General features: G+C 47.7%; 2 protein-coding genes across 9 annotated transcripts in view; one reads left to right on the plus strand and one right to left on the minus strand.

Annotated features, from left to right (window-relative positions):
* The first annotated feature begins 1,887 nt into the window (after window positions 1–1,887).
* The window catches only part of LOC146355874 (uncharacterized), a 79,808-nt gene continuing 53,981 nt past the window's right edge, over window positions 1,888–27,714 (plus strand). For 4 of the 8 annotated variants that reach the window (XR_014787224.1, XR_014787222.1, XR_014787223.1 and 1 more), the window contains exons 1-3: window positions 1,905–3,140; window positions 3,635–3,867; window positions 8,801–9,105. Coding sequence is in view for 1 of the 8 variants with exons in the window: in XM_084831096.1 (XP_084687222.1) it covers window positions 2,784–3,140; window positions 3,635–3,867; window positions 7,407–7,449 (633 nt within the window). In the remaining 7 variants the exon portion in view is untranslated. Of the gene's footprint in view, window positions 3,141–3,634; window positions 3,868–7,406; window positions 7,488–8,800; window positions 19,420–23,428; window positions 26,169–27,714 lie in introns of those variants that run through there. The other 4 variants (XR_014787225.1, XR_014787220.1, XM_084831096.1 and 1 more) reach the window with 4 other exon arrangements.
* LOC146355875 (uncharacterized) lies at window positions 19,419–27,652 on the minus strand. Its single transcript, XM_084830848.1, has 3 exons — window positions 26,715–27,652; window positions 25,443–25,560; window positions 19,419–24,286 (listed from the first exon to the last, which is right to left on the minus strand). The coding sequence occupies exons 1-3, from the start codon at window positions 27,420–27,422 to the stop codon at window positions 23,199–23,201; spliced, it is 1,914 nt and encodes a 637-aa protein (XP_084686974.1). The 5' UTR covers window positions 27,423–27,652; the 3' UTR covers window positions 19,419–23,198.

A 27,714-nucleotide genomic window follows, 5' to 3' on the forward strand; every position in this document is an offset into this window, starting at 1 on the left:
CAGAATTAAGATTGCTGGGAGAATTATCAACAACCTCCGATATGCAGACGATACCACCCTAATGGCAGAAAGCGAAGAGGATCTAAAGAGCCTCTTGTTGAGGGTGAAAGAGGAGAGTGCAAAAGCTGGTTTGAAACTCAACATTAAAAAAACGAAGATCATGGCATCTGGCCCCATCACTTCCTGGCATATAGAAGGGGAAGAAATGGAAGCAGTGACAGATTTTACTTTCTTGGGCTCCAAGATCACCGCAGACGGTGACTGTAGCCATGAAATTAAAAGACGCTTGCTCCTTGGGAGGAAAGCTATGGCCAACCTAGACAGCATAGTAAGAAGCAGAGACATCACCTTGCCGACAAAGGTCCGTCTAATCAAAGCTATGGTTTTCCCAGTAGTAATGTATGGCTGTGAGAGCTGGACTATAAGGAAGGCTGAGCGCCGAAGAATCGATGCTTTCGAACTGTGGTGCTGGAGAAGACTCTTACGAGTCCCCTGGACTGCAAGGAGGTCAAATCAGTCCATCCTAAAGGAAATCAACCCTGAGTGCTCATTGGAAGGACAGATAATGAAGCTGAAGCTCCAATATTTTGGCCACCTAATGCGAAGAGAAAACTCCCTGGAAAAGACCCTGATGCTGGGAAAGACTGAAGGCAAAAGGAGAAGGGGACGGCAGAGGATGAGATGGCTAGATAGCATCACGGATGCAATGAATATGAACTCGAGCACGCTCCGGGAGAGAGCGGAGGACAGGAAGGCCTGGCGTGCTATGGTCCATGGGGTCAAGAATAGTTGGACACGACTGAACGACTGAACAACAACAACTTGATTCAGACACCACCCGGGGTCTCTTGCCCCTGTGGTCCTTTGCCAGTAACACATTTACACATTTACACTTCTGTAACTAAGGGGGATTCTTTCCACACCAATTCAACTAACAATCAATATAGGCAAATTGATCCCATTGCCCATTATTTACAACAATAACGTGCACTTTTCTAATTGTGGCCTCATTAAAGGAGCCGATATCTGGCCAGTTGACTCCAAATGACGGCCATTCCAATTGATAGAGTGTAACCAGCTTGCCTTTCGACACCTTAGTACCATAATGATCTTTGACTTTACTATAGTTCCTGAGCATGCATCCCAAGGGAGTGGCAGAGCTTTCTAAACGGGAGCTACCCGATCCCATTGTGCCTACCTCTATTTGAAACCATACACGGAGTCTGACAAACCTCAGATGCTTACACGGAGTCTGACAAACCTCAGATGCTAACACGGAGTCTGACAAACCTCAGACGCTCCGAAGGCAACTCAAACAGAAAGACAGAAGGGAAATCAAGTACTTACTCTGCCCAGCACCCTAGTGCCGTCTCTTCAGACCCGTTCAGCCTGGTTGACTCAATCAATGGAGTCCACGCCTTTAACTTCCTGGGTGTCCCGACCCCCGTTCTCTGGTGCCGTGGCAGACCTCAAAGGCGGTCCGGCGCACCCCACAGGCACCTTCGCCTGTTCTGTCGTTTGACCCCAGGGTGGTCCAAGGGACTCCTGGCTACTCGCCAGTTTGTTGCACAAAATGCTAGTTTCGCCCCCTGGAGGCTAGTCCAATTTGCCCCAAAGAGGAGAGTCAACTTCAGGCTGGGTCCAACTCGATTTTATTGTTTGCAAACAGTTCGACAAAGGAGCTCACGCTCAAAGCAGAGTCGACCCTGGGCAACCTCCGTGCTACAGTTTTATCACTTAGCTTGCATTCCTCAGCCAGCGTGTTACTTTTGATTGGTTGCCAGCGGTTTGCTTAGCAACCTTATCTTAGGGTTACTGTCTGCTCATTCCAGGCATGCGCAGCTCTTACAGTACTATGTGCTGCTTAAGACACATACAATGGCTTTTAGGTTACATTTTTACTACAAAGGGAAGGGCAAACAGGACCAGGGAGCCTATTTTTCCTGGCCTCCCTGCCAGTCCCATGACACCCCCAGGTCCATGTGTCACTCTTCGCCCCCGCAGCCCACCCACCTTTCAGACTGTTGTTTTTTCAGACTGCCCCTGTCTCCCTTCCTGCAGTGAAAAGTGGCACCAGCATTCCAGTAGCAGGGAGGCACCGAGCTTGGATGCCAACCACAGAGCACAGCAGCAATGTGGATGCAGGCCGTTTTGCAGCTTGGAACACACACACAGAGCAAGAGCTGTGTGTAGGCTGATGAACCCGGGTGGTGCAGCTGCCTTGACTGAGGACCCCACTTGCCAGCGTCTCATAAGACTCCAGTGCTCCGGTTGTTTGGGGACATCTCTCTGGATGAGGGACGAGCCATAGGTGAAACCAAGCACGGTTCTCTCTGTGTTCTGATAACAAATCCGGCAATGGGAACGGGAGGCCTGTCCTTTAGGGTTCTCCTGAACTGGACTGGGGTTCGTGGCACAACAGCCGACTGGGGGCTGAGAAAAGGAAGACTCCAGAGCAGAGTTCCCTGTGACTTTCCTACGAGATCCTGCTGCTAGGAGCCCTCTCAAAGCCTGTTCAAGGCCTGTGAGGCCTGGCTCCTGCCCACCTGCCCGGAGGGATGTCAGCACTCCCCATTTCAACCAGCCGCAACCGTTGTGTGTGTTTTTGCTGTCTGTTCAGACGTTCGCGTGTGAACGGCGTTCATATTAAGCACGATGCTGTCTTTGCAAGGGGTTCCATCTTCGGGCGCGCTGCAGAGAGCCTTCCCTACTGGGGGGTTTAGAAAGGTAAGAAATGGAACCCCCCGCCCAGAGCCTGAGGGCCCCCTTCTTCCGTGCTGCTGATGCGGACTCAGACCTGCACCATCGTCTGCACCGTGTCTGGACCCGAAGCAGCAGCTCGGCGGATCTGGCAAGGGGCCGTTGCGTCGCCCGTCCCGCCCCCAAGGCGGCCTGCAGCGCTGTCCCGGAGAGGGGCCTCGGCTGCGGGGACCGACGGCGAGACTGCTCCGGGCGGGAAGCGCGGCTGGCGAAGGGCTGCTGGCGGGGCGGCGGGGCGCGCTTCCCCGGCTCGGTCCTCCGCGGGTGGGGGAACTGCGCTGCTTCCCGGAGAGGCGGGAGGGCGGTCGCGCCACGCTCCTCCCCCGGGGGGGAAAGCGGCCCAGAGCCCCTGGGCGGGGGCGGGGGGGACGCGTGGAGAGGTGAGGGGCCTTGGGGCGGGGGCGGGGGGGAGGAGGGGGGCGCCGTGGAGGAGCGGGAGGGAGAGAGGGAGGGAGGGATCCCCCTCGCGGGGTCAGAGCTCTGCGGGGCTTCCCTGGCACGACCTTGCAGCCTCCCCCCTCCCCCCAGTACCAACCCGGGCCCGGGATGTGGGGCGGCGGGGCGCAGGGGGGGAGGAGCGAAGGGCGCCGGATCATCCGCGCAGCTGCAACGCTCCCGCGCGCCAGAAGCGGCTTTGTTCCGACTGCAGGGTCTTTCTGCTGTCCGCCCCAGAGCTGCGTCCAGTTGCCCGGATGCGGAGCCAGCACCCGGGGAGAAGGTGGTGGGGCGAAGCTGTGCTGCTTTTGTGGGTCGGAGCAGCAGGCGAGTGTTGTTGTTTTGATCGCCTTGACCTGAAAAGAGCCTGGTCAGAAGGAGAGTGGGATTATAAAACATGATTAACCATAATCCTTTGCCCTTGTCACATTTTTGCCAGCCGTGTATTTTCGTGAGAAGAAGATTTTCCACACCTAGAAGAAGGTTTCCCACCACCTCGAGATTTTCCACCTCCCAGCTGAGCAGAGCAGAGGAAGCTGGTTCAGCTGGTCTTGGGACCATAGAAGCAAGCAAGCTCACAGAGAGCGAGCGATCAGAGCAAGAGAGCGAACAGGGGAGCAAACAGGAGTTAGCCAGGGGAGCTGCAGTGGCAGAGGAGACAAAGGCAAAGAGGTAAGTGGGCTGGAGGAAGCCCAGAGGGCTGTCCATGCCCTGCTGAGTGGCTGTGAGCTCACCAGGTGCCCCTGTGAGCTTTAGTTAATTTGGGGTGTACGGCCTGAGTACTCCCAGCAGCTGTGTGGGCAGGAAGCGTTAGTCTGTTTTCTGCCTCCCATCTGAGCAGAGCAGAGCAGAGGAAGCTGCTCCAGCTAGTCTTGGGACCATAGAAGCAAGCAAGCTCCCAGAGAGCGAACGACCAGAGCAAGGGAACAGGGGGAGCGAACAGGAGTTGGCCAGGGGAGTTCGGCAGGGGAGGTCAAGGGGGAGGCCCCTAACATTGTTTTTAATTATTTGTCTTATTACACACCCTTCCATACCAGTGGGACTCTGTTTTTAACCTCCAGTGAGTAGAGGACCAGGCACAGGCTACTCTAGAACAACCAGGAAGCTAGACACAAAAAGGGAAAAGAAGCTATGGAAGGACAAGACTCTCCAGTGGTGGTCACCCGCAAGGTGTGTGCCATGTTTGTTTTCTTGCTTGAGAACAACATGGCCTACACCTGCAACAAGTGCGAGTTGATCACGCTGCTGGAAGAAAAAGTAAGAGGACTGGAGCAGCGAGTGTCGACCCTCCAGGGAATAAGAGAACACGAAGAGTTCTTGGACAGAACGGTTGAACTACAGCAGCAGAGCGAAGTACAGAAGTTAGAAGAGCAACAGCAAGCTGAGGCAGAAGAGGAAACTGCTGAGGTGAGGAAAAATGAAGTGGAGGACACTCCTTGGAAAAAGGTGACAGGAGCAGAAGAACTAGAAGACACTCTGCACCAGTGGAGGCAGTGGAACTAGGGAACCGTTTCCAGGTACTTGAGCATGAGACTGGAGGACAGCCTGCAGAGGAAGAATTACAGGGGAACCTGCATGAGAGCAAGCAAGAGGCTGTAGGTCAGTCAAGCAGAGGCAATGAAACCACGGCCCACAACAACAACAAGAGAAGAGTAGTAGTAGTGGGGGACTCCTTACTGCATGGGATCGAAACCCAAGTATGTCACAAAGACCCGTGGACTTGCCAGGTATGCTGTCTCCCAGGAGGATGGATTAGAGATGTGACTGAAGGGTTGCCTGCACTCATAAAGCCCACTGACAGGTATCCCTTTCTTCTCATCCATGTGGGAACAAATGATACCGCCAAGCGGAGCTACGAAGAAATCACGTCAGACTGTGAAGCTTTGGGAAGGAAACTCAAGAACTTTGGGGCCCAGATAGTTTTCTCATCCATCCTTCCAGTAGTTAGAAGAGGGATAGAAAAATACTCCGGGTGAATGACTGGCTACGAAGGTGGTTTCAATGAAAGAGATTTGGATTCTGGGACCACAAGCTATACTTCCTGGATGATGGACTGTTGGCAAGGGACGGGTTGCACCTCACAAAGGCAGGGAAGAATGTGTTTGGCCACAGCATGAAGAACTTTATCAGGAGGGCTTTAAACTGAATCCTACAGGGAAGGGAGATGTAAAGTTAGGGGTTACAGTGGATGAAGGCTCATGCACCGCAACGGAGAGCACAGCTCTAATAGCGTCCAATAATAGTCTTCACAAACATGTAGGAAGAAAGCCAGATCATGAAGCACATGGTCTTCAATGTCTATATACTAATGCCCAGAGTATGGGAAACAAACAGAACGAACTTGAACTCTTAATACAGGAGGGAAATTATGACTTGATAGGTATAACAGACTTGGTGGGATGACTCTCACAACTGGAATACAGCAATTGAAGGATATAACTTGTTCAAAAAGTACAGGAGGAACAGAAAGGGAGGTGGTGTTGCACTATATGTTAAAAATACATATCTCTGCACAGAAATACAGGAGGATGCGCTTGGTAGCCCCACCGAGAGCATCTGGGTTAAAATAAATGAAGCAAAGAATAAAAGGAACATGGTGATCGGAGTCTACTACCGGTCACCCAATCAAGGAGAAGACGAGGATGAAACTTTTGAAAGCAAATAGCCAATGTTTCAAGGAAGCATGATGTAGTAGTAATGGGGGACTTCAATCTCCCCAATATTTGTTGGAAGACAAATTCTGCAGAACATGGCCCCTCCAGGAAATTCCTGACTTGTGTGGTGGATAACTTCCTCCTACAGAAAGTAGAGGAAGGAACTAGAGGATCAGCGATCCTTGACTTGATCCTAACCAATAGAGATGACTTAGTGGGTAAAGTAGCAATCACAGGAACTCTGGGGGAAAGTTCGACCGTGTTATACTTGAGTTCATGGGCAGCGGTCCACAACCTTTTTGGCACCAGGAACTGGTTTCATGGAAGACAATTTTTCCATGGACCGGAGGGTGTGTGGTTTTGCTGGTGGACTTCTGGCTGCTGGGATGCAAATGGCTATGTGGATGCCATTTGCGTCCCTGTTCTTTGCAGTAATAGGCTATGTAAAGGTACAGACTTGCCACGGAGCGGAGCCGGCCAGGACCGGTGAGGACTCTGGGGGGGAGGGACCGTGTTATACTTGAGTTCTTGGTTCAAAAGGAAGCAAAAGCTGAGTGTAGCCAAACCCGTACCCTGGATTTTAGGAAAGCTGATTTTAATAAACTCAGAACAATGATAAGTAAGGTCCCATGGCAAGCGACTCCTAACAAGAAAAGGAGTCCAAGATGTGTGGGAGTTTTTTAAAAAAGGAAATAAGGCACAATTACAAACAATTCCGACAAGAAAAAAAGGTGGAAGACAACAGAAGAAGCCAATGTGGCTTCACAAAAAGCTTAGGGATGACCTGAAAACAAAAAAGGACACATATAGGAAGTGGAAAGAAGGCCAAGCAACCAAGGAAGAGTACAGGTGGGTAGCACAGAATTGCAGGGGTGGCGTCAGGAAGGCTAAAGCTGAGAACAAGCTGAGGTTAGCAAGGGATGCTAAAAGCAACAGAAAAGCTTCTTCAGCTACGTGCATAGTAAAAGACAGAGGAAAGAAACGGTGGTTCAGCTATTAAATAGAAAAGGGAAAGGTTCCTCCGGTGCAAGCACCGAGTCATTACTGACCCCTAAAGGGACGCCGCTTTTGCTGGCGTTTTCTTAACAGACTGTAGTGGGGTGGTTTGCTATTGCCTTCCCCAGTCGTGACTACCTTTCCCCCAGCAAGCTGGGTACTCATTTTACCAACCTCGGAAGGATGGAAGGCTGAGTCGACCTGAGCCTTCTACCTGAGGCTCAGCTATTAAATAAGATGGCAAAATGATACAGATAACAAAGAAAAGGCAGAAGTGCTCAATTCCTACCAAAAGACAGTCTGTGACCCCCTGGCAAAGGCGAAGTACAGGCTGAAGGTGCAGGATTGCAGCTTGAGATCGATAGGCATATGGTCAAGGAACACCCAATTCCTTTGAATGAGTTCAAATCTCCAGGGCCAGATGAACTGCATCCTAGAGTAATAAAGGAACTGGCAGAAGAACTCTCAGAACCACTGTCTATTCTCTTTGAGAAATCATGGAGAACAGGTAAAGTGCCAGATGATTGGAGGAGGCCTAATGTTGTCCCTATCTTCAAAAAGGGTAAAAAGGAGGAACCTGGGAACTACAGACCAGTCAGTCTGACATCAGTCCCTGGGAAAATTCTGGAGCAGATGATAAAGCAATCCATCTGTAAGTACCTTGAAAACAATGCAGTGATTACTCGAAGCCAACATGGATTTGTCCAGAACACATCCTGCCGGAAAAATCTGATCTCATTTTTTGATCAGGTAACCTCCCTTGTGGACTGTGGGAATGCTGTGGACATAATACCTCGACTTCAGCAAAGCTTTCAACAAAGTTCCCCATGATATCCTGATGAGCAAACTAGCTCAAAGTGGGCTAGATGAAACAACTGTCAGGTGGATCCACAGTTGGCTACAGAATCGGACTCAAAGAGTGCTTATCAATGGGATCTTCTCAAACTGGGGAGAGGTAACGAGCGGGGTACCACAGGGCCCAGTCCTGGGCCCTGTGCTCTTCAACATTTTTACTAATGATTTGGAGGAGGAGGTGCAGGGAATGCTGATCAGATTTGCAGATGACACAAAATTGGACGGGATAGCTAATAACTTGGAAGACAGAAACAAAATTCAAAGTGATCTGGATAGACTGGAGCGCTGGGCAGAAAACAACAGAATGACATTTAACAGGGATAAATGCCAAGTTCTGCACCTAGGAAAACGAAACCAAATGCACAGTTACAAGATGGGGGATACGTGGCTCAACAACACTACAAGCGAGAAGGATCTTGGAATTGTTGACGATCACAAGCTGAATATGAGCCAACAATGTGATGTGGCTGCAAAAAAGGCCAATGCTACTTTGGGCTGCATTAATAGAATCATAGCTTTCAAATCCCGGGAAGTACTAGTTCCCCTCTACTCAGCACTGGTTAGGCCTCATCTGGAGTACTGTGTCCAGTTCTGGGCGCCACACTTTAAGAAGGATGCAGACAAACTGGAGAGGGTTCAGAGGAGGGCAACAAAGATGATCAGGGGACTGGAAACAAAGCCCTATTGTAGCAGCCATATCGGGGGTCAGACTAAGTAGCCTCATGCAGTCTCATGCTTCATGTTCTTGCTGAGCTCTTTCTCCCTTGAATATATTGTTGTAAGCTGACGAGACACAGGAATTCCTTATCTTGTCAAAGGTCATACAATTGTATATCTTGTTCTCTGCTGTTCTCTTCTGTTCTCTCCTTATCATGGCTACCCTATAACCCAGTTCTTGTATTATAAACAATGGTGCTAAAAGAAAAAATGTTGAGGACTGCAACCCCACGCGGGAGGGGGAGGAGGAGCCATTTCATATGTGTCACAATGTCTATAAAACCAATGTGCTGATGTATTTTGCGGCTTCTGGCTCTTTGGAAATGATTCCAGCCTTAAGCCCGCGCGTTAGATAAAGAATCTCTTTTTCCTTCACTCCGTAGTCTCTCTGATTCTGGGTTCTGCAACATAAATGGTGCCGTGACTCGGATCTGGCAGGCTCTGAGCCAGACAGGTGGCATTTGCCTGCTCTTGATCGCCGCACCGGGAAGACGAGCTCGGCGCATGCCTCCCTTTCTTGGCGCCCCCGACCTTTTTGTCGAGTGAATGGGAGAAAGCCTGCACCGGGATCGCCCAAACAGCAGCGAGCAGCAAGAGAACCTTGGGAAGCGGAGGAAGGAACTTGAGCCCTGCCTGTATCGTAGCTGCAACTGAGCTGAAATCCACATTGGAAGCCTTCAGGAGAAAGGCAAGTATATGGGAAAAAGAGGGCCCCGCCTTTAGGGAGAAAGGCCACTGGGCAGAAAAAAAGAGGGCCCCGCCTTATGAAGAAGGTCAGTGTTGGTGGTATACGTATACAAAAGAACCTACTCCTTGCGGGTAGAAGGGGGGCCTGATCACACCCCCGAGTGGGCGCCAGTACCCAGCACGCCAGTACTCAGTAGGAAGCTGAGGAAGCTGGGGAAGCCGCTTTCTGCTCTGGTAAAAAGTGGGAAAAGTGGGTGGCAGGGACATATGGATGCAGTGGAGAGATTGATGATTGTGTGAGTGGCTACTGCGGTTTCTGACGCATACCGTTGACCGTCCAGGTGCCCAGGCCAGTAGCAAAGTGCGTGGTGTGTAAAATCCTCTTGTGTCGGCCAGTGAGACCCCTTACTCACTGACCAATTCCCATTCCTTAATTGTGTCTGTCTTCAATTTAGGAGGGAGGCTATAGGTGGTGGGGGAAGCAAACCTTGCACCCCCTTGGGATGTATGCTAGCAAATTTTAAGAAAGGTTTTAGTGGAGATTATGGGGACCCCCCCATGAATCCTCAACGGTTGCAGACTTTGTGTAAAATAGAGTGGCCGTCTTTTGGTGTAGGATGGCCTACTAAAGGCTCTTTAGAGCCCAGCAAAATCAGCCGTGTATATGCCATTGTGGTTGGGAGACCTGGGCACCCCGACCAATTTCCCTACATAAACTCGTGAGATTCCATAGTCCGCGCTTCTCCTCCATGGCTAAAGAAATGCCTAGAATCCCAGGCAAAAGTTTTGGTGCTCAGAAAAGAAAAATTGGCCAAAAAGAAATTACAACCAGTGTTAGAAGTCCCGTGTGAAGATCTGGCAGAGCTAACGGCGTTTCCACCTGCTTATGCCCTGCTTCCACCACGGGCCCGTGTTACTGTGAGACCGCCCCGTCGAGATCCAGATCCTGTGGCTCCTGAGCCCCTGCCATCCCCCCTACAGAGGCATTGCCCCTCGCTTTGACTTAGAACTGTCGCCATCAGTTTTAAGCCCCACCAGCAGTAATTCGCCGATTTGAGCTACGGACCTCAACTCCCAGATATTGTCTGCCGAGACTTTCATCTCTACGGGATCGGGAGGTTCCCCTCTTACACCTCAATCAGCATTAATAAAAGAAACTGAAGAATTGAAGTGTTGAGCAGAAGATTTAATAAAATCGGCAGTGACCCTTAAAAAGATGTGTTCTCACAAAAAAGAGGAGGCGAGCTCGTCTACTGCTCAAGACTTGCACCCCCTTGAGATGTATGTCAAACAAAGAAGGAAAAAGGTTTTTTTAAAAAAAGATTCAGAATAGAGAGAGAAAACAGCAAAAAGCTCAAGGTCGAGCTGAGAGGAAAAAAAGAACAAGATCTGAGGCTGTTAATTAGAAAAACGTTGCAGGACAGTCTGGCTTTTAAGAAAGCGTGGGAGTGTGAGAGTGTAAGGCCGAAGAAGTAGCTGATAGCCTAGCGCGCTGAGGGGGGGGCCAGGAAAATTGCCCACAACGTTCTGAGTTGTGCAACATCATCACCTCGCCTAATTGAGATGAAATCCATAAGAAATGGAAACTGAAAATGAAGACCCAGAAGATTAAGGCGCAAAATGGAGAATAAAGGTGAAGAATCAGCCCCCAGAGCACAGGCTAGACCCCTCTTCGAGTGAAAAGTGTGCCATAAGACTGGCCCAAAGCAGAATGAAGCGGAGAGACCACGTTGAAGATCTCTGTCAAGGTAACCGTGTTTAGCTTTGAACTGTGTTAGAATTGCATAGAGCCTGTAGCTACTGACCATCGGCTATATGATTTCTGAAGAGCGTAACCATTAAGCTTTTGCCGTGGGATTCCCTGCAATGAAGAAATCTCACTGATTTAAGTGTCCAGTGTTACACTGCCTAAGTGTGTGTGCTGAAGAGACCGAGAAACCAGACAGCATGTTCCTGGCCAAGCCAAAATCACGCTACTACCATGCTCCTGAAAGCTGCAATAAACTGTGTAAGCCGGGAGACCCAACCTGATTGAGAAGAAAAGAAGATATTGGAGCAACTGTCTTAAAAAACAATGAGATCTGTGTAGCTGGCTGGCTGACACTGTCAGTGATGTTACAACTTTAAATTAAGACTGTTTTCCTGTTTGAGACCCCAGCGAAGAAAGCTGACCCGAGTTATTTGTTGCCCGTGCCAAAGCAAGAATTTGGCTGCCCTGTACCTCATCATGTCCTGTTTTGAGCTTGGGATTTACAAATACAAACAAACTGAGAAGCTTGCCTTTGAAGTCCTGCAAATCACCCCACCGCCTCCCTGAAGATTAATGGCTGCCTGAAAAATGCAAGTATAAGGCGATGCCCATCACCCCCCCAGCGTCCTTAGTTTCAGCACTCAGTGTTTCAGTGCTTTCGTGTACCAGGTTAGAAGAGAAAAAAAAAGAGTTAAGTTTTTAAAATGTCTGTGAGAACCTGACAGAAGTAGAATAAAATTTACAGAAGAGTTGCCCAAGTTAAAGCGTCACGGCTAGAGAGCTGAGCTGTGCCTCTCTGTTTAGACAGAGGCCTTGCTAAAAAGTTAAAGGCCCTTGTCTGTCAGAAGGGGTGTAGGGCCACACTTTCCCTTTTTAAACTGATGCAAAAGTGGAGAGCCTTTGCTGGAGGCATCGTATCTTCATTGCCCAGAGCCTTCTCTGTTTGCCTCCATCATCATCTGGGCTTTTTAGAGACACTCTGCACATGAACTAAAATTTTAAATTGTCAAAGACTTGCCATGGACAGTACTGTGAAGCTTTTGATAAACTTGAACTCTCATCGCTGTGGACCGTGTGTCTGTGTTTGTAGTCAGCTCAGTGTACAGCAGGCTGAGTTTGATCTATGACTTTTAGATTTCCTTCTGCTAGAATTCATGCAGCATAGAGTTGCCGATGCAAAAATGGTGACCTAGAACTCTTTGCGTGTGTGAGTATGCCCGTCCCTTGATTTTAATGGGCCCTGAGCTTTCAGCCAGAAGAGCAGTATGATTGCTGGATCTGCTCCATCATGCCTTACCATGCAAAAAGTGTTTTCCATTCATTGTGTTAAATTGCAGAAAAAGTTTGTTGTGTATATTTTATGATTTCTTAGATATCATAAAATATATGTGATATTTGCAGATTAGTGTTAGTTGCAACTCCAAATGATACTAAGTGTGGTTCCTGATGGATGACGAAAAGAAAAAAGAAAAGGCAAGTAGAAAAGAAGGAAATAGAGAAAGTAGAAGACAGATAGAGAAGGGAGAAAAAAGAAAAAAGAAAAGGCAAGAGGCAAAGAAAAAAAACATTTGTAGAAAAGAAGCGTGGCCATAGTTGCCCCCAGGGTAAATTAAAAGCAGCTGATTGTGCCTGGAGCTTATTACCTGGGGTAAAGTAGCCACAATAATGTAATAGTTCTTTAAGATGAAGAAAATGTAACTAGAAGGAGAAGAAGAGCCTATCCCAAATGTGTGTCATTGGGACTAGTGTAAGGCAGAAAGGTTTAAGTAAGTGAGTTTAACTTAGACAAATAAAGAGACAAGGCTGGTGCATGGAGCAGAAAGTTTTATGTAAAAAGTTTGAAACATGATCTGCAATACAGGCAGATCAGCAAAAAGAAAGCAAAAGAAAGAGAAAAAATTTGTCTTCCCATACTAATGAATAAAAGTGTTATCAAGCACTTTGGGAAGTGAAGTTGTTTACAGGAAGCTGTGCCTGAGAACCAAACACTTCTAGCCTATGCTGAAAATGCTTGCTAGTGTTGTGTTGCCTCATGGGTAACATGTATGGTATAAAACCCATTTAGCCCAATAGTTCGTGGTTCAGAGAAGCTGTCTGATCCAACCATTAAGTACGCCTGTGTGCTGTAAGTTACCCAATAAAGTCTCCTTGTAAGTAAAGCCCCCCCCCCCCCCCCGCTGGAATCCCAAAACACAAGTGGGGCTAGAGCGCCTCACCCAGTATCAAACCCTGCTGTTAAAAGCCGTAAAGGCAGGTATAAAGAAGTCAGTTAATATGACCAACGTGTCTAAAGTGCTGCAAGGTGCCACCGAGGCCCCAGAGCGTACTTGGAGCGTCTTTCAGATGCCTATCACCAGTACACCCCCCTCGACCCAGAGGCCCAAGAAGACGTAAACGAAAAAAGAAAAGAAGAAGACCCGGCAGAGGCAGAAGATTCTTAAAAAAGAACCAGTATGGACAAGATGGACATTAGTGGCATGAATGCCCAAATAAAATAAATCAAATACACAAAGGAGAAAACCAAAGGGGCCAGAATGGGTGAAGAGGGAGACAGCTTGAGAGGGGCCGTGACATTGACTGAGAGGGGCTGTGACATTGGCTTCATAATTGACAGTGGAGCAGCATCAAGAGCAAGCAAACGTTAGCCTTAAACAAGAAGTCCAAACACTGAGCAAAGTTCTTCAAGCCCAGCGTCGCTTTGTCTTAAAAAATAAGCCATTCCCATCACAGAAGTTCATCCTTTCCAACCAAGAGTTAAAGTATGAGTTAAAGAGGGAAAAATAACCCTTTTACTCCCAGATAGAGAGGACTGAAAACTGTCATACTTTCCACCCCCGCAGCTATGAAAGCAGCTAGAATTAAACCCTGGATACATTGGACACGAGTCAAGAGAGCGAGTGGGGGAAAGTAGACTGTAAACAGAAATCCTGAAAATCCTTTAAAAATCATTCTAAAAAAGCAGTAAGAAGACTCAGGCTAGACCTTACTGTGGACACACCGGGAAACTGTCCCCCTGCGTACTGTCAGACCTGCAACTGGAGAATTAAAGAAGGGGACTAGACCCTACTGCAGCTTGCCAGGTGAATAGCTGCCCAGCGTACGGTCAGATCCCAAAGAAGATCAAACATGCGTGTTGTAGTGTTAGTAGTGTTGCATTGTGTCTCCTTAATAAGGTGCAAAAAGGGGGGTCTGCCCCTGGAAGAAGAAGTTTGTCCCAGTGATTTGCTGATAATTACTGGCTTCACCTGGCTAACATCACGAAAGTAAAACGTTTTTGTTTGCCAAGAAGTATACCTGCAAACAGGCTTATTAGCTCTTGCCTAATACCTGTCTGTAGACATCCTAGGAAAATTCAAAAAGATACCATGTTAAGAGTTTATGGTGTAAATTTAACTTATTCCCAAAATACTAATTGGGGCGTGGTTGCAAGATCCTACCCCCTACAGAGTTCACTCTACGCACCCCCATCATTGCTGAAACAAATGCTACGTGTGCACGAATGCTTAATTGTCAAAAATTTTCCAGAAAATATAAAGCTATCCCTGGCCCCCTTCCACTGTAATAAAATTCAAAACATATATTTTAATGATGCCCACATACTTTTGCCTCATGGATGGTGTTAGACATGTAGTTCCCGCACTTGGTCATTCATTCCTGCCAACTTGTCTAATAACCACCCATGTTGCCTCAGCCGCCAATTGAACTGGTGCCAATTCTTCCCCTGTGGCCCGAGAAAATCCGTCGACGGAAGCCTCAAGCACTCCAACTAATTAAAAATTGTAATAGTCATGTGCAGTTATATTCTGACTCAGAAAAATTGGCCTTAGCAATGTCACTGGTTGGGGTTCCAGTTTAGCCTTGGCTGATGGTCTGGAGATCAACCGGTTAGCTTGCAGCTTAGCCAAAAGCATAAATGCCACCTCACGATCATTGTCATTGTTAAATAAAGAGTTGCGTGATCTAAGAGGTGCAGTTCTAGAAAATAGAGCTGGTAGAGATTACCTCTTCCTTCTTCATCATTTAAGTTGTGAGACGCACCAAAAGCTCTGTTGTTTTAACTTAACTGATAATGGCAATGCTGTAGATAAACAGATCAACAAGCTGCACAATATAGTAGCTAACAAAACAATAAGACAAAACAATTAGCTCAATTAGTTAACCCCTTGGCTTCCAGATCTTAGCTGGCTTGAAGCATTGTTCATCCTAATTCTACCAGTGTTGTTCATAAAAGTACTGTTATGTCTCTGCGTTCCTTGTCTTATGCGCTGTTTAACCAATCTGTTTTATGTCTCAGCTAGTAAAACTGCTGCCCTCTACGCTCTAATAGCCCAACAAGAGGCTAAGTAATATGTATGTCACAAAAGGCTTTGTATAGTTATCAGAAATGCTATAATTGTAATTAAATTATGCATTTAAGGGGGGAATGTAGCAGCCATATCAGGGGTCAGACTAAGTAGCCTCATGCAGTCTCATGCTTCATGTTCTTGCTGAGCTCTTTCTCCCTTGAATATATTGTTGTAAGCTGACGAGACACAGGAATTCCTTATCTTGTCAAAGGTCATACAATTGTATATCTTGTTCTCTGCTGTTCTCTTCTGTTCTCTCCTTATCATGGCTACCCTATAACCCAGTTCTTGTATTATAAACAATGGTGCTAAGAGAAGAAATGTTGAGGACTGCAACCCCACGCGGGAGGGGGAGGAGGAGCCATTTCATATGTGTCACAATGTCTATAAAACCAATGTGCTGATGTATTTCGGGGCTTCTGGCTCTTTGGAAATGATTCCAGCCTTAAGCCCGCACGTTAAATAAAGAATCTCTTTTTCCTTCACTCCGTGGTCTCTCTGACTCTGGGTTCTGCAACACTATGAAGAGAGACTGAAAGAACTGGGCATGTTTAGCCTTGAGAAGAGAAGACTGAGGGGAGATAGGATAGCGCTCTTCAAGTACTTGAAAGGTTGTCACAGAGAAGAAGGCCAGGATCTCTTCTTGATCAACCCAGAGTGCAGGACACGGAATGATGGGCTCAGGTTACAGGAAGCCAGATTCCAGCTGAACATCAGGAAAAACTTCCTGAGTGTCAGAGCAATACGGCAATGGAACCAATTACCTGGGGAGGTGGTGGGCTCTCCCACACTGGAGGCCTTCAAGACGAGGCTGGACAGCCATCTGTCAGGGATGCTCTGACTTGGATTCCTGCATTGAGCAGGGGGGTTGGACTCGATGGCCTTGTAGGCCCCTTCCAACCCTACTATTCTATGATTCTATTTGTAAGATAAGTGGGGTCACGGCCCACGACATTGGACTCCTAGGTAGCTGGGCCATAATACTGGATTATGCGTTTGGCCATTCCTCCTCTCCGATTTTGCAATTTTTTTGTCAAAAATTTAATTAGGGAGGGAGGAAGGCACTCCCTTAGTTCAAATCACGTGGTTGCTGTGTAAACCTGCAAAGAAACTGAAAGCAGGAAGCTCCAGAAAGGATGTGGGTTTTTTTTTGGGGGGGGGGGGTTGCTTAATGTAGAAACACCCTTAGTTAGAGGTGTTATAATGCCCTAACACCCATTAGCATAGAATCAAAACTTCCAAGTGTTCTTGCCCATGGGTCAGGGGTCTGGAATATATGCCTGGGGTCTTTTAGGTCTCCCTAAAACCCTCATTCGCATCATTCAACCATTGCAGATCAAATTAGCCATCTTCAGTTTGAAGTAGCCTCTCCAGAGCAAAATTATTTAACCTGTTTCGTACCAGATCACCAGCATACCATCTCAGCTCCAAGGCCTGCACTAAGAGAGAGATGAGAAGAGGCTCCATTTGGGCCTCCTGCAAGAACTAAAAATGGCAGGTTCTCTTAAAGCTACACACACAAAAACAACCCTCTCTAGCCTTTAATAATTTGCACTGCTGCTACAATCAACTTCACAGCACCATCTCCATTTTCCTAAAACACCAATACACCAGGTAACGGCATAACCATCTCTTCTGCCACCCTGTCCTCCTCAGAGGTGTACCTTGCACCACGGTCCTCCAAATAGAGAGGGATTTCCAAGCTAGGTGCTTGGATGACTGAATCTTCTTCCTTCATCTGTGCCGCCTCCTTAGCAGCATCTGCTAACGCATTTCTCTTTCTCTGGCTCTCACTAGCTGCCTTCCTGTGTGCCTTCACATGTACTATAGCTACCCTTTTAGGCAGTTTAAGTGCATCCAAGAAGGCCACTATTTGTGGGCCATGGGCCACTCTTTGCCCTGAAGCTGTAAGGAATCCCCTTCCTTTCTATAATTGGCCATGGGCATGCACAACACTAAAAGCATAACGAGAGTCAGTATAAACGTTAATTTCTTTGTCCTTGCCTAATTCCAAGGCTCGAGTTAGGGCTGTTAATTCTGCCGCCTGTGCAGACCATGAGGTAGGCAGTTTTTCTTTTCATACAACATTGGTTAGTGTGACTACAGCACAACCCATATACCTTTTTCCTTGTTTTACACAGCTGGATCCATCTATAAAATACTCCTCTTGAGTATTTCCTCAGGTAGAGGTTCATCACTCAAATCAGATTGAATCAAGACAGTCCGGTCCAAAGTTTCTAAGCAATCATGCTCTGTTACTCCTTCCCCTGCAGGCAGTAAAGTAGCTGGGTTCAATGCTGTAGTGTGTTTAAAGGTCAGATCGGGGTTTGAGAGCAGAAATATTTCATACCTAGACTGTCAAGATGGGTTCAAAAAATTTCCTCCACCATGATTGAGGACTTGTGGCACTCCATGAGGGGTACAGACCTCCATTCGGGCTCCCATTACTATTTTCTGAGCCTTTTTCACTAGGGAGGGCTGTTGCTGCCACTACCCTCAAATCGGCTGGCCACCCTTTGGCCACTGGGTCCAAAACCTTCAAGTAGTAGCCCACCGGCCTCCAGGTCAGACCCATAGGCTGAGTTAGTACTCCCGAGGCAATTCCCTTGTTTTCATAAACATACAGTCTATAGGGCTTTTGGTCGTTGGGAATGGCCAAGGCGGGGGGTTATAAGAGAGCCAATTTTAAGAGGTCAAAGACATGTTGTTTTTCCTGTGTCCATTTCCACTCAGACAGGCCTTTTTTCGTCAAGGACTCATACAATGGCTTAGCCTTTCCCCCATCATCGGGGATCCACATCCGGCAGAACCCTGTCAGCCCCAGAAAAGCCCTAAGTTCTTTCGGCCCTGTCAGCTTGGGCATCTCTTGTATGACTCTTATTCGATCTTTACTCAGGGTCCTTTCTCCCTGTGATATCGCATACCCCAAGAAAGTCACCTTGGCCTGACAAATCTGAGCCTTTTCACGCAACACATTATATCCCTTTGTGCCCAACACTTTCAGGAGGGATATTGTGGTGCGTTTCCCAGCCTCAAGGTTAGGGCTGGCCACAAGTAAATCATCCACATATTGTAACAAGGCAACTTCAGGGTTGGCTCCCCTCCACTCAACTAAGTCCTTTTGAAGGGTGGACCCAAAAATATGGGGAGCGGAGATGAACCCCTGGGGCAAGACAGTCCAAAGGAGCTGGGTCTTGTACTGGGTATCAGTGTCTTCCCACTTGAAGTCAAACAACTTTTGACTATCCTCATGTAGGGGAATTGAGAAGAAAGCATCTTTCAAATCTAGCACCGTAAATATAGCAGCTTCCCCAGGTACCTGTGTGAGGATCGTGTGTGGATTTGGCACTGTAGGATGTTCAGTTAGGACCTTCCCGTTTATGGCCTGTAAGTCTTGGACCAGACGAAAAGAGGTCCCATTTGCCTTCGGAATTCCGATTATGGGGGTGTTGAAGGGGGATGATCCTCCTATTAGCCAGCCATACCTCTTAAATTTCTCAATCAAAGGCTTCAAACCTCGGCGGGTGGAGAGTTTGAGGGGATATTGCCGAACACGCACGGGTGTCTCACCTTCCTTCAACTTCATCTGCACAGGTTCCACTTCCCTCGCTCTGGCAGGCGTCCCATTTGCCCAAACTACTGAATCCACGCCTTCTAGGCACCGCTGGGTCTTGTTGGGGTGACTCTTTTCCCCCTGTAATGCCATTTGATAGTTGGACCCTTGTTTCACTGTCAATTTCACAACAATCTGATCTCCTTGAAAATAAATTTCAGCTTGGAGCTTGGTTAAAAAGTCACGTCCAATCAAGGCAATGGGGCAAGATGGGAAGACAACAAATGGGGCAAGATGGGGAGACAACAAAGGAAATAATTTCCTTCAACCTTTGTGAGGAGAGGCTTACATACTGGCAGTTTGACCTTTCTTCCCTCTATTCCTTCTATGGTCACATGCTTTCCACTACTTGTAACAGAAGGAGATGTTTCGGGGGTCATGGAAAATGTAGCTCCAGTGTCCACCACAGCTTCGTAGTCCCTGCCACCAACCCTCATTTTAACTACAGGATCCTTCTGGGCGTTTGCCCATAGGGCGGTGGCCTTAGATCCCAGTCTCCTTCAGCTAGAATCTTCTCTGGAGGTTTCCACCCTCATCTGGCGTCCTCCTGAGCCTTCCTTCAGCTTGGGGCAATCCTTCTTTTAATGTCCTTTTTTTCTGCAATAGGCACATTCATCTATTTGGGGCCACCCCTTCTTTTTTCTCTCATCTTTCTTCTGATCAAGTCTTCTTTCCTCTAGGGCAGCTGCCAAGAGAGCCATTTGTTTCGCCCCCCTCTTTTCTTCCCTTTTCTCTAGGCGTTTCTCCTGGGCTCTTTCCCGATTGTTGTGGACCTTGTAAGCAATCGCAACCAGCTCAGACAGGGGCTTTCCCTGGACACCATCAATCTTCTGGAGCTTGCGACAGATATCCTCACTTGGCTGGCCAATAAACATCACATTCACCATTCGTTGATTCTCCACCGCCTCAGGATTCATATCGCTAAACTTCTTAAAGGCTTCAAACAATCTTTCTAAAAACGCGGAGAGCCTTTCATCCTTCTCTTGCTTCATATCATACAATTTGGACAGATTATGGGTACGAGGTACTGCCTTACCCATGGCTTCTATGATATTTAAATACTCTCTGTGTCGGTCTCTTCCTGGGTCTGACTGGGGGTTCCACAATCCTGATGGCCTCACTGGATCTTCCCTCAGGACCAGATCTTCCACCCCTTGTCCCTGCCCAACCCGCTCCTCCACAATCATATTGGCCGCTCCAACTACCAGGCGTTTTTCTTTGGCTGTCAAAAAGGTGTGTAGCATCATCTGGACATCTGCCCAAGTGGGGCGGTGGGTCTGGCCAATGGTTCTAAAAAGATTCTGCATCTTTTCAGGGTCATCTCTAAAGGAGGGATCTGGTTCTTCCAATTAAACAAATCTGAAGTGGTGAAGGGGGCATATACAAACATAGTTCCTCCTTCAGAATTGGGAGCCTCTCTCATGGGACACTGATAATTCGGATCTGGGGTTCTGGTGGTCCGAGGTTCCATCCTCTCGGGCTCCTTCCATATAAAGATGGGAGGCTCTAAGTCTGAGCCAGGTCGTAGTGGGACATATGGCGGTGGACCCACTTGGGGGCTAAGTTGGGGAGGTGATGACAGGACCGAGGCAATGGCATTAGATGTTTCATCTTCTTCTTCTTCTGGGCTCTCTGGACTATCTGGCTCATCAAACGGGCATGGCTGGGACCAAGTAAGATTTGGTGCCTCCTCTAGGTATTCTAACACAGGGACCTTTTTGGACTTACTGCCTCCGGGTTCCCTTTGTAACATAAGTTTCTTTACACATATTCCCTTGTTGTACTTCAGGACCCAAGGTTTTAGTGGACTCTGCACTGCCCCAACCAACAATCTATGTATGGAAACTGGTCCCAATGACCATCCCTCATCACAACAATGTGAACAGAGGCAACCAGTGCAGGATCAAATGATCCTACATCTGGCCACTCTACACCAAAAGTAGGCCATTTAAGTTGACAAAAAGTTATCAGTTTCTCTTTTATAATTTTTATTCCATATTCACCCTTAAACTTGCTAAATTCCTTAACATATATCCTAATGGAGTCGGTGAGTTTTCTACTTGGGAGCTACCTGAACCCATGATGAATCACCACCCAGACATATGTGCTGGGATACTAACAGGGAGGCATGTGACCTTCGGCCCACTTGTGTTCAGGAGGTCGACGGTCACAAGGTTTCCCCTTGCGTCGGTCTCGGGGCGTCTTGACCGGAGGCACGCTTATTCCCACCCAACAGTGATTCTAGTTTCAATACAGTATACTCACTCCTTCCACAATTCCTTGGGCGCCTTTTAGAAGACCGTCACTGGCATGACTGAAATCACAGAAGAGAGCCTTTAACCTCCCGGGTGTCCCGACTCATGGTCCCGACGCTGTGACGGATTCCAATGTCGTCTGGCGCGTACTTTACGAACGCCTCGCCGGTCTTGTTGTCTGACCCTAGGGTGGTCCAAGGGTTCTCCTGACAAGCTCGCCAGTAAATTGTTGCACAAGGGGCAGTTCAGCTTCCCTTGGAGGCAGTCAATTTCCCCAAGAAAACGAGTCATGCTCAGGCTGGGTCCAACACAGTTCTATTGTTTGCAAACACTCCAGCAAGCGGCTAATGCTGAAAACAAGGCTGGCCCTGGGCATTGCCCAAGGCAATATATTTATAAGCTATACAGACAAAGCCCCTTCCTCTGATTGGCTAATGCACTTTATGGTACAGTGCTTCTCTTATGTACAAATAAGGCAATAGGTGACTCACTCAAAACTTCGCTCCTTCCCTTTAGCAACCAAATCTAAGAATGTACTAGAATGAGTAAAAGCAGTTCCTTGTGACCAAGGGTCTAAGAATATGCTAGGATAAACAAAAGCGATTCTTGCTGACCTAATGTCTAGGACTGTACTAGTAAAACAATCCTTGCTGACCAACTCAGTTGATATATTTAATTCCCAGCTCAGCTAATGCATCAGGCTTAATGAGGTTCCCCATGCCAGCACATGCGGCGGCCTGGCACACCATGGTGTCCGACGGCACTCGCCGCGTACTGAACAAAGATTTGTGAGGCCTCTGAAGAGAAGGCAGGAGACGTTTTGGAGCAAAACACAACACCTCACAATCCCTCTGTCAACAAAGAAAATTCATGTCCTCCATGTTCTGGTGTAGTCAGGATGAGTATTTGGCAGTGTGTGCCAAGAAAGTACTAAATACAATTCCTGAGGAGCTGGGAAATGCTTGCTAGTATGGAATCAGAGATGCAACACTTGACGTCTCTCATACAGAGCAGCTGGTACTTATTTATTTATTTAAACATTTCTAGGCTGCCTCTCAGGGCAGTAGCCCTCCCAAGGCAGGTTACAACAATAAAACAGACTGATAGAATTTCATTAAAAAAACAATAAAACACACACACACGCACTATCAGGGGAAGCCAGAGTAAACAACTAAGTTTTCAGAGCTTTCCTAAAAGCTTGCAATGTTGGGGACTGACCGACCCTCAATGGTCACCAGTTCCAGAGGTGTGGCGCCACTGCCCTAAAAGCCCCCCCCCCATGTACTTGCCCAGCTAACTGCCCTCAAAGGTGAGCAAAGGAGAAAGGCCTCTGTTGCTGCTCTTAAAGTGCAGCCAGGCTGGTATGGGGAAGGCAGTCATTCAAGTAATTTGGTCCCAAACCATTGATTTATCATACGATAAGTACATGAAAAAGGTGGAAAATGGGAGATGCAGAAATGATTTCTGAAAATGGTGGAACGAGATAAAAATAAAGGTGCAGACATCACAAGGAAGTACTGTGGACTTTATGCATGTGGTCTGTGCATGCAGTAATTCTCACATGTGGTCCCCCACCTTTGTACACAGATTCATGGGTTCTGGTAGGAAGCCCCCACCATTGGCCCTACCATAAATCCTCTGGGCGACCCTGGGAGGGTAAAGAGGTTCAGCATCCGTGAATACAACGGCGTACAGTCTATAAATCATCACATACACAAAAGGAATTGGGAATGGTGAAGGAGTGGCGGGGATGGGGCGTGGAGAAGAATTAAAATAGATAGAATGGGGTCTTTCTAAGTTATTACCATTCAAAGTTGGGGAAAGCTTTTTTAGAAGGTAAGTTTCCACCACGGTTCACATTGGGCATTTTCAACATTAGTAAATATGATCTTCCAAGATCCCCCTATCAAATAATACGAATAATTCCCATTTTTAAAAAGCTCTGAAGGAACAGAGTGTGATAACTAGTACAATTAAAAAACAGAAGAACAACGTAAACAACTGTTAATGGAAATTTTAAAAAAAAACTTCAGTTAATTCAGAACACTTTTTTGAATCCAGGTTCTGTTTTCTGATCCCTAGTAACACATGACCTTACTCTGATCAGACAGTTCCTCAGTTTTGATTTGCTCAATGAAGAGAGAATGAAGTCAGTTCTGAACTCAGACCAATATTTTCCTCATTTTCCAAATTCTTACGGGGCTTTCCTCCTGCTGTGTGGATTGGCCTAGGGTTCAACAAATCAGAAAGCCAGATGTAACTTTTCCCACAGTCTGAACTTTTGAGCTCTTTTCTCTCCTGAACCATAGGTCCTTGGACATGACATAAAGCTTGACTCCGGATTGTATTTTTCCTTGCAGTCTGAGCTTTTTCTCCCAAGTGGATTCGTACATGCGACAGAAGACTTGAGCTGTGATAAAAACTTTTCCCACAGTCGGAGCATTTATATGGCTTCTCTCCTGTGTGGATTCTCTCATGTGCCACAAGATACCACTTCCGGCTGAAGCTTTTCCCACAGCCTGAACACTTAAAAGGCTTCTCTCCGGTGTGGATTTTCTTATGTTCACGGAAGATGGAGCTGCGGCTGAAGCTTTTCCCACACTCAGAGCACTTAAATGGTTTCTCTCCTGTGTGAACTCTCTCATGTACCAAGAGACTCGAGCTCTGGCTGAACCTCTTCCCACAGTCTGAGCACTTAAATGGTTTCTCGCCTGAGTGGATTCGTTCATGGGCCAAAAGGTTGGAGGTACGGCTGAAGCTTTTCCCACATTCCGAGCACGTATAGGGCTTCTCTCCTGTGTGGATTCTCTTGTGTCCTGTGAGGTTTGACCTGTGATGGAAACTTTTCCCACAGTCTGTGCACTTATACAGTTTTTCTCCTGTGGGGATTACTTGAGGCTGAAGAACATCTGAACTCTCTTGGACAAATCCTTCACGATTCATACGTTTGTTTTGTCCCTCCTTGTGTAGGATTCTTTTCTGGACTTCAGTTTCATCTCCATTAAAATCACCTTCCAAACAAGGAAGGACACTGGCAACATTTTTCACTGCGTTGTTTTCCAGTTCTCTCTCTAGTCTTTGCTGATTGTCAAACAGTGGTCTCTCCTCACAACACTGGACAGCCTTGACTCTCCCCAGAGATGGAAGCTTTGGTGGCACTGGCTTATACACTTCCTGAGGAATATGACCCCTTTCATCCTGGCAGATTGGCTCATCACCTATGAGGTGAAACAAGAGATTCAGGATGTGACCTGTATACTGATTTGGCTATGCTATGCTATGAGCTAATATAGTGATAACTTTGCTTATTGATTTTGGAATCTGTGTAGAAAAATCCTTGACTTCAGGCCCAGCTATGAAAAATATAAGAACTATATGAGCTATAAGAACATAAGGAGCTGTGCCGCAGCAGACCAAAGGCCTACATCCGGTTCACACAGTGGCCAACCAGCTGTCTCAATGGAAAGCCCACAAGCAGGACATGAATGCAACAATAATAAGAAAGGGAAACAACAGAGGAAAAAGGGAGAGATTATCCTTGTAATTTCACTACCTGCTACTATTTTTAAGGATTTTATGCCAATCTTTAACAGGAACTGATGTAAAGTATTTATACTGTAAATATCTATCTATCCATCCATCCATCCATCCATCCATCCCTGCTGGGTCCAGGACTCAGAGGCCTTACTCAAGGTTATCCCCTCATTCAGGGAGAAGAATCAATTGAAACTGATGAAGGTTCCAGAAAGATGTAAAGTTCTGATAAAGAGGTGTTTTGTATATACCGCATAATTCTCAAAATCAGTGTGTGGAGAATGTGGATAGGGATACTTTTTCTCCCTCTCTCATAATCCTAGAACCCAAAGGGGTCATCCCATGAAGCTGATTGGTGGGAGATTCAGGACAGATAAAAGGAAGGATTTCCTGACACAGCAGCGCAGAGTTAAACTATGGAATTCGCTACCACAAGATGTAGTGATGGCCACCAATTTGGATGGCTTTAAAAAGAGGTTGGACAAATTCCTGGAGGAGGTGATCAATGGCTACTAGTCCTGACGGCTCTATGCTGCCTCCAGTATCAGAGGAAGTGAGACTATATACACCAGTTGCTGGGGGACATGGGTGGGAGGGTGCTGTTGCGCTCATGCCCTGCTTGTGGGTTCCCGGTCAACAGCTGGTGGGCCATTGTGTGAACAGAATGCTGGACGAGAGGGACCCTTGGTCTGATCCAGCAGGGCTCTTCTTATGCTCTTATGTTCTTACATTCAATGGACCATGTGGATTTATTAGATTCCTGATTTATTAGATTCCTGAAATAAAGTTGCCTCAGGAATTTAATAAAATCCCAATAGCCCTAGCACGATGCACACTTACCTAAAGCGCTCACAACTTCTTCCCGCTTGGCCTCCCAGAAGAGCAGCTGCCTGTTCTGTGCTTCTGGCAGGACCTGGCCTGCTTCAGGGGGATTTGCAGCCTCTTCCACAAACGGATCCTGCACCGGAGACAACAGGGAAGAAACCATTCAGGGTGGACAATGTCCCAAAACAGAATGGTAGAGAATGCAGCAAGTAAAATGCATGTGGGAGCTAGGCATTCCGCTCATATTACTCCCATTCTGCATCAATTCCATTGGCTGCTGATTAGTTTCCGAGCTCAAAGCAGGGTGCTGGTGGGGGACCACATTCTACGGACCACCTACACCTGTAGGAGCCTGCTCAAGCATTAAGATAAATGTGAGAGGCCCTACTCTCTAGTCCTCCAGCAAGAGCCCCTAAGGATAGGGCTTTCTTGGTGGTGGTCCCACACCTTTGGAATGCCCAGGGAGTTATGTATGGCTTTCTTACTGTTAGCTTTTTAAAAAAGAAATCCACTCTGAAGATACATGTTTTCTAGTCTGGATTTGGTGTTTAAAATCATTAGCTGCTGCTGCGTATGTGTGTGTGTTTAATTGTAATTTGTATGTTCGTGTTTTTGAAATTGTGATCCGGTTTGCACGTAACCCATGATTTGGCATGGTGCATGCCAGCTGCTTTCTGTGGCCATTTTGAACATTCAACCCCCCCATCAGGCCAACCAGGGGTTGCTATGTGATGTCCAAACCTGGACACTATAGGTTAATCATGGGCTAAACAGCCCACAGTTAACTTACAGCTAGTAGTTAGGTTAACTGTGGGTTGTTTAACCCACGATTAACCTATAGCGTCCGGGTTTGGATGTCATGTAGCAACCCCTGATTGGCTCAATTGGGGGGGGCGGGGGTTTGAATATTTAAAAAGGCTACCGAATGTGCCTGGCACATGACATGGCAAATCGTGGGTTAATTAATTAACGCACGATTTGGCGCCATTACACATGAACGGTCGAACGGTAAAGCCACCCTCAACCTTGTGAGGGTGGCTTTACAATCTGAAAGACAGGTTTAAAATCTTTTAAACACATAACTCAAATACATTCCGAAGTGCCCGGGCTATGCTTGGAGAAACCTCAGAAGTGGGGTGCCTAAGTAGGATTCCCTGCTGGGGTTTCTATACCTTTCCTGTGTAGCGCCCTACTCCTCTCGCCTGGCAGAATAAACCAGCAAAACAACATATAGCTGAATTGCCAGAATTCAGTAGAATTTGGACTGTGAGTCTCAAACTCTCTCACCTGCTCGTTCCATCTGCTGGGCTCCTGCTGCCTCAGCAGAAACACCTCTGCCAGGAGCACGGCCTGTGCGCAGGACTCTGGGCCCCGTTCCCGGACCCAGCGCTGCATTTCCGGGGGCAGGACGGTCAGGAACTGCTCCAGGATCAGCAGCTCCAGGATCTCCTCCTTCGAGCGTCTCTCGGCTCTCAGCCACTGGCAGCAAAGCTCCCGGAGTCGACTGTAAACGCCTCTGGGCCCCTCTGTGTCCCGGTAGCAGAACTGCCGGAAGTGCTGGCGCTGCCTCTCCCGCAAGATGGCCTCCCCTTCCAAGATGGCCGCCTTCACCTTCCCGTAGTCTCCCCTGTCCTGGGCGCTGAGGCCGCTGAAGGCCTCCTCGGCCTCTCCGCTGAGGGCCGGCAGGAGGAGGGTCGCCCACTTGTCCCGAGGCCAGCGGCACGCCGACGCCACTTGCTCAAAGGAGGCCAGGAAAGCCCTTGCGTCATCCCAGGGCCTGGGCTCCTCAGGCGTCGGTGTGCTCCCCCATCCTCTGCCAAGGGACTGTGTGGTCTCCTCCTGCCACCGGGTTTCCCAGTGATGGGACAGCTCCTCCACAGTTTCGTGCTTAACACAAGGGGGTCGGCGGCCTTCCCCAATCAGAACCTCCCTAGCACTGTCAATGTTTTTCATTTGTGGGCCTTTCTCCGTTGCGTTCTCCATCCTCTTCCACATTCTGGTGCCTCACTGGGCTTCACGCCCCCGCTTCCTGGTGTGGACTTCTCCTGCCTGCACCTTTGTTCTTCCTCTTTGTGTGTGAGTGTGCCTGTCAGGTGGGGACCTGTTCCCGATTAGCAAGAGGAACAGTTCCTGATGTGAAAAATGAAAAAGACAGAGAGAGAAAGAGAAAGAGGAGTGTAGTGGAACCAGGGATGAGGTTTTTCATTAGCAGGCATGCTGACATCTTCTGCCAACACCGCCCATCTCACAATTCCCTCTGAGCGTGGCTGCAGTCCTCTCAGTAGGT

The sequence above is a fragment of the Heloderma suspectum genome, chromosome 2, assembly GCF_057233095.1.
Source record: "Heloderma suspectum isolate Gila_16-S chromosome 2, 16-S_ref, whole genome shotgun sequence".
NCBI classification, from domain to species: domain Eukaryota; kingdom Metazoa; phylum Chordata; class Lepidosauria; order Squamata; family Helodermatidae; genus Heloderma; species Heloderma suspectum.

Excerpts from the sequence above, each read along its gene's own strand:
- LOC146355875 (XM_084830848.1), bottom strand. The coding sequence starts at position 27,422 with ATGTGGAAGAGGATGGAGAACGCAACGGAGAAAGGCCCACAAATGAAA. Across the intron at positions 25,561-26,714 it reads CCAGCAGATGGAACGAGCAG|GATCCGTTTGTGGAAGAGGC; the intron begins GTGAGAGAGTTT and ends TCTCCGGTGCAG. Across the intron at positions 24,287-25,442 it reads AGAAGTTGTGAGCGCTTTAG|GTGATGAGCCAATCTGCCAG; the intron begins GTAAGTGTGCAT and ends TTCACCTCATAG.